General features: G+C 36.5%; 1 protein-coding gene across 1 annotated transcript; it reads right to left on the reverse strand.

Moving 5' to 3' along the window:
• Positions 1-336: 336 nt before the first annotated feature.
• On the reverse strand, positions 337-5933 carry LOC103476635 (homeobox protein Hox-D9b-like). Its single transcript, XM_008429107.2, has 2 exons — positions 5137-5933; positions 337-3735 (listed from the first exon to the last, which is right to left on the reverse strand). Exons 1-2 carry the CDS (start codon positions 5828-5830, stop codon positions 3491-3493), a joined length of 939 nt encoding a protein of 312 aa, XP_008427329.1. The 5' UTR covers positions 5831-5933; the 3' UTR covers positions 337-3490.
• Between the last annotated feature and the right edge of the window lie 910 nt (positions 5934-6843).

Raw genomic sequence — 6843 nt, forward strand, 5'->3', positions numbered from 1 at the left:
TTAAACCATAAACTTTTGAGACATTTTTAAATTCTTTTCAAATATAGTGACTTTCCACTTATTTTCCTCACAACCGCCACTCAGATGTGTCAAGTCTCTTAATTAAAATGCTTAACTTGCTAGCAAGTTATACATTGACATTTGTGTTAAGTTTATTAAATGAACATTGGTAAAATGTTAGTGAAATACTAGCTACATTTCAACACCTATTTAAAAAAATCTTTGCTAAAGATGAAGCAACAAATCAAGCTTAAGCACAGCTTGCTAGTAACAAAAACATTGATTGGTGCTGTTAGCTCTAGTGCTGTCAAGAAACTACACAAAACTGGACACAAGTCAACATGTTTTTGGTTTGTTTATTTGGGTGCAGTTTTTCTGTCATGCATTACTGTCCTTATCAACATTGGAGCTGCTGGATGCTGCACATGACAAATGAGAAAAACGGTTCCCATCATCTTCACTTAGATGAGTTCTATTAGGTGTTTTTTTAACCACAAAAGAAGTTGATGCAGTTAGTTTTTTAGCATTGCATTTACAAACAAATATGTATAAAACAAAACATAAACATAAATAAATTAAATATGTACTATTCAAAACTGCTAGAAATAAATGAGATTAAGCAAAACAGAGACAGATTTAATAAGATCATTGTTTTATTTAAAAATAAGCACAATGAGCAGCATATTTAAAGAAGAAGGCCTTACTGATGGAACCTTCCAGTTAAATGAAAACGATTGTGTTGTTTTGAGTCCACCTCTTCATCATGAAAAAATATCCTTCAAATAAATCTAGAATATATGGAAGAATTAGTCTGTCAAACACCAAGAGTATCCACTTCATCGTCTTGCCTTTACTCTTACACATTGTGTTGTTCTCGCTTCAACGTGAAGCTCTCAGATCTAATCTACTCAAGCAAATAATCCTAGCTAGGGCTAAATGAAAATATTTGCTCTTGTATTTGACAGGATAATCCTTTCACTTCCAAAGCAATCCTAATAATGTGGTTATATCATACTTTAATGTCTAAATCTGAGAGATTGTGCTTGGTTTTCCCATGTATGATAGTCTCTGTAAACCATCGAACCCAAGCTGTAGGATTTTGTCTCGCCATGTAGCTTAGCAATGACTGGTGTGTGTTTGAGTGTGGAATAAAGGTATGACATCATATATCAACAACAGCATCAATGACAACAATAGCAACGACAGTAACAACAAGGAAATATGCCCATATAAGGCAACATGCACACTTTGGAGAAAACGAGACAGGGAAGGGATTAAAGTTCTACTTCTGATTTTAAGGGACACCAGAATTAGCTGTAACACAGAGGGAAAACCCATTTCCATTTTCTGAGTGTGACACACACACTGATGCACAAAATATACTCTTTCATCCGTTTTTAATAAAGATTTTTCACTGCATTTTTATACAAAAATGTAGAAGTTTGATAATTTTTTTGACAAATGAATCTTAAAACTCAAGATATGCGGATATTGTTTAACTCTGTCTTCAAAAAGACACTTTGCTAAACATAGACAGATGTTTGTGTTTTTATGTCACTTGAGAAAAATTTAAACCATAAAACAGTCTAACACAAAAAGTCCTTTTGAAAACCTGGTTGCAGCTATTGTAATTCAGATAAAAGTGTTTCTTTTTGTAAGCAGATGCTTTCCAGGCGTCCTTGTTTTAAAGTTTCAGCTATTAAACTCGTTTTTATTGGGCGACAGGTCAAAGTTTCTGCAGACACAGTTGATTATTTTTCAAAACAAAAACAACAAAAATAATCTCATAGATGTTATATTTTTGCTAACTGCATTTGAAACCAACACCGAAGCTTAATGGATTTACAAACCACAGCTTCTCAAATGAAACTAATCCTTTAGTTGTGCAAGATCAACAAAACAGACTTGTACGTGTTATTGGCTAAGTGATCATGTGAGTCCCATGAATGTGAAAACATGGCAGGATTGGAAGGAAGCATAATATGATAACTCAAACACAGGGGATATTAAAATATTTCACAATTATCCAATAAACTGTCATCTCTTTTCCCTTGTATCACCTTATTATTTGTTTTTAAGCCCATTTTCCATCATCAGGCGGTGCTGATGCTCTGCTGGGACTAATTTTGGAGAGATGCCTTCAAGTAAGTGGTGTTTATATTCCTGCCGCACTAAAAGCCATTTTACAAAGAGCGTGATAAATTCAGTATTAAATCATGGTTTTATTTTTCCTGAAAGAACAGTTTACATCAAGTCAAAAAATGCTTCAAGCGCTTCCAGTTTTAGACATGAGAGATAGCGCCTTAAAAAGCTTAAACTTTATTGGTATTTCATCACAATCATATACTGCAGAGTTTTGGATTGGGATTGTATGAGCTAGTCTGACACAAAGTGGCGCATAAATATGAAGGGGAATGGAAAATGATGGTGTTTAATATTTTTCACAAATGGAAATCTGAAAATGTGGCAGGAATTTGTACTCTGGACATCTGGAGAAAAGAAGACCCAAAGCATGATACAACCATCATGTTTTCAACATGGTGATGTTTTTTTTTTTTACCTGCTTCTTTTATAGAGGTACAAAACTTCGGTATGCGACAAATACGACGCATGTAGGCTGGAGTGCTCCAAAACAAAGGCAGAAAATTACTTCTTGTCAGCATTTTCTGTATTTACCAGCTGTTGCATGTACAAATATGATAAATAATATTTGTCTGCCCAGACATCATATAATAGTAAAGACAAAAAATGTATCCAATCAATAAAATTAATTCTTGTGTTTGAAAATTTCAATTTAAAGAAAATCTGGATTATTTTCTATCAATCCTCTTCCTTGGGTCTCCATAATTCAGAGTGAGCTATTTGTAATTGTTTTAAGAAAAACAGAGGAAAAAGGTTGAAATCAGAAATCAAATTTTGTATGAAAAAAACTGAAATTTTACTTTTAAGATCTAAAAGGATTTAAAACAAAAATCTGCCTCTGTTTTCATACTTGGATTAACAAAACAAAACCAAAAAACATGTGAAATTTGTCTTCAACTTCATAATTCTGCAATAATTTGTGTCAGTTTACCACAAATCGAATCTCATTGGATTAGGCAAAAATCTGTCTGTGGTAATGGTGGAAAATTTCTGTAGTTAAACATATTTCAACTTTAAGGTCAGACAGTTTTTGATTGTTTTTTTTTAGTGTTAATTGTTACATGTGTTTTTAATTTACATCAGACCCAGATTGTTTTCACAGTAAAACACATGGATGGGAGATTTCTGATGATTTAAAAAATTAAGGCCTGATGGCACTGAGGTGTTACAACGCATCCTGGTCTCCCTTGTAGCAGTTTAAAGGGCAGGTGACGCTGAGCATCATGGGGCTCTGCATTTTGTTTAATGAGCTTCACCACCTCTTCCCCTCTACACCCCCTTACCATGGGGGAGATAAAAACAAAGACAAAATATATTTATTTATATATATACTCATCCTCCAGAGCCATCAATCATTCATACTCCTCCTCTCCCGGATCATCAGCTTCTTCATTTTCATCCGCCTGTTCTGGAACCAGATTTTTACCTGTCTCTCTGTCAGATTTAAGAGTCCTGCCACTTCCAGGCGCCGGTCCCTTGTCAGGTACATGTTGTAGAGGAACTCCTTCTCCAGCTCCAGGGTTTGGTGCTTGGTGTAGGGGCACCTCTTTTTACGAGTGGATTTGGCATGGATCCAGCTGGCTGATGGATTTTCTGTGAAGAGACAGTGCACATTCTTTAATTAGGCCACTCACACTGTGGTGTTATTTCGTCTAGCTAGAGTGTGTTTGTCAGTCCACTGTGAGAAACTTTAAGAGCCTGCAACTTTTGTTTCAATTAAAGAGTGAAAAAGAAAGACAGAACAGAGCCTAAATAAATCACTTTTTACACCAAAGTTGCTGACGTTCAACTAGTGTTAAATGGAGTCAGATGTGTGTTAAACAGTCCTTTAGTCCTGGAATAAGAGCCTTTTTAGACCATCTTGAATCAGCAGCAAGTTTCACGTTTCAATTAAAATGGACTTCATTAAAAAAATAAAAAAAATCATGTAACTGATTAAAATAAAATAAAAATGTATTCCCAAAACCTAGCCTGTTCTTATTTAACTAAATTTTAGTTAGTTATAAGTGTTTAATTTCTAAAATATTAAACATTGTCAAAATGTCAAGCTTGTCCTCCAATATATTGTTTCTTTTTGTCATGGTAGTGGTTATTTTTTATAATTTTACATATATTCTTTCTTGGTTTTTAAATGTTATAACTACGGGTAATACAATAATATAGAGTGCTAATTTTCCAGTTAAAAAAGGAACAAGGTCCTTGATTTAAGAATTAAAAATTCCTAAATAAAATTGAAAAATAAATACAAAGAGGTAGATGGAACACCTAAACATAAAATTAAAAACTTATTCTACATAGATACTCGCTGAACTGACTGAAATAAACACAATTAAAACTGAATTAAATTGCGTCTAAAAAACATCTTCCGTTTTTAGGATTTTTCGATCTCATTTATTTATTTCTTTTACACGTCTACTAAATATTAGTGCCTTCAATAATCATTTATTCATAGATCATATCTTTACTGTTATATTTTTAACTTACATAAGGACAGCACAGCAGCTAGATGTTGGGTCGTTGGCAGCAGGGCTTGTACACAATGACAATAAAATCTTAAATAAATAAAAAATAAAGTCAACGTTTAATTATATGTAACCTCTATGTCATAATCATATATAAAAACACATTTACTTAATATTTCAGAAACAGATAATACACGTTTTAACCAAAAGCTTTGCATTTGCGGGAGAGAAACGCATTCAGTCAGGAAAAAAAACCTCTCCAAGTCAATCTACTAATCCTTTAGTGACAAGCTGCTAAATAACAATAGCCCCTTAATTATTTTAATGGACTATAAACTTTTATATTTTAGCGTTTACAAGATGTTTATAGGCCTATAAAAGTTGGTCGCACTCACCTACAGACAGCCTCTCCTCCCCCGCCCCACACACACACACCCCTTAGAAACACTCTCACACTCTGAGCCACACCTGTGTATTGGCTCTTCTTACAGCTAATAAACATTCCTTCATTTCGGTTTAACGACGTCTGTACCCGGGTCGAGCTGCTGCTGCCGTGTATTTCTCTCCTCGTCCTCCTTCTTCGGCTCAGTCTTCCTCCCAGGTTCTTTCGCCGTCCCCAGCCGCTCCAGGACCACCTCTGCCGGGTTAGCGAAGCTGGACTCCTCGGCGCTGTCGCGGGACAGCGGCGAGCTCTCTGGTTTAACCGCGTCATAGGTGGGGCTGGGATTAGACAGTTCCCCTTGAGTGGGGAGACACGCGGGGAAACTGGGTGTAACCTGCGACAGAGCGGTCTCCGAGGCCGGGCTCACCCCCTCCCAGCAGCGGACGAACCTGCTGTCGGACGCTGCCGCGGACGCGAGGTGCTCAGCGTGGGTCTGAGCTTGTGGGCCGTAGTAAGAGTGGTGGTGATGACTCAGGAGGGGGTGTGGGTGAAAGAGTCCAGGGAGGGAAGCACCGGATGCGCTTTGTATCTGGGAAGACGTCGGGGTGGAGATAGACGTGTTTGTCCAAGGAGAAAAGCCATTCAGACTCGCTTTGTTGGAAAAATGGGAAAAATCCGGGATGTGTGAGACCAGGGTCCCCTCCTCTTCCTGCTCATGCTCCGCTGCCCGGGTAGGCTTCGTGCACCCGGCCGTCGAACCCTGCAAACTGCCTGGGATAAAATGCGCACCGTAAGCCTCCTCGGTTTGGACACCCATTATGGAATAATAATTCGTTAGCGACATGTTTATTTTATTATTTCAATAAAAAGACACTTAAGTGCGCCTGTAAAACGCACTGGGCTGGTATAGTGGCTTGCATCCTCCCCTAAAATGGTAGTATTTTTTTCTCCTGCCCTTACCGTCCTCTCGGCTGCCAATTGGTTACACTGTGGATCACATGATTAGACCGTATTCAGTCTGGATGGGGAATAAATCAAAGCATTCTTTTGTGTTCAGAAATGTAATATAAAGCAGGCTGCTGCAGATCTGACAGAATGTAGCATTCACATTTATGCAAATACAGCTACTGTTTCAAAGCCAAATAAAAAATATGATTAAATAAATAAACTCCATAAAAAATAAAGTTTTAAGGCATATAAGTCCTAAAATGAGCGCGTTGACGCATCTGACAGGAGATTTTCTTGAAGCAAGATTAATGGAAATGTTATTCTTTGGAAGTAAATTCATTGTTGCGTCAAGTTTACAGTCAATATTCTCGGGTTAAAATACTTATGAGCTGGACCAATATATGTTTTTGTTTATTGCTCAGTGAAATAACGTGTGCTATGAAATGGCGGTTTATAACATAAGCGAGTCTAAACTTTGATTGAACCCATGCCGAAATTAACGTTGGACATCTTGTTTTTAGCTAAAAACAGAACAATAAAATAAAATAGCATTTAGAAACGTCAGTACTGCAACTCTCTACACCGCTATGTGTTCTGCTATTTTTATATCATTTACTGTATAAACCCACAACCATGCACTCTACTGTGTTGCATTGAGTGGAGAAGCACCACTGGATCCTTTTGTAAAGTGTTGCGATGTTTTACTCTTTACACCAAACTGCAGCGTTAATAACACGCTATATATAAAATTGTACTGATTATGATTTGGTGTTATTTTGACATTCTACTGAGCAGAAACTGCAACATGTTGGTATTTTTAAAATATTTTTAAAATGTATTTCCCTAATGTTTTACAAACATTTGTAATGTGCGCGATTAAATTAACACAAAAGAAACACAAGTTAATTC

The sequence above is a fragment of the Poecilia reticulata genome, chromosome 15 (genome assembly GCF_904066995.2).
Source record: "Poecilia reticulata chromosome 15, P_reticulata-male-v2, whole genome shotgun sequence".
Lineage (NCBI taxonomy): Eukaryota > Metazoa > Chordata > Actinopteri > Cyprinodontiformes > Poeciliidae > Poecilia > Poecilia reticulata.

Bases quoted from the DNA above. Each gene is read 5' to 3' on its own strand.
- LOC103476635 (XM_008429107.2), bottom strand. From the start codon at position 5,830: ATGTCGCTAACGAATTATTATTCCATAATGGGTGTCCAAACCGAGGAG. The intron at 3,736-5,136 runs GTACAGACGTCG...GTCTCTTCACAG, and splicing joins GCAGCAGCAGCTCGACCCGG to AAAATCCATCAGCCAGCTGG.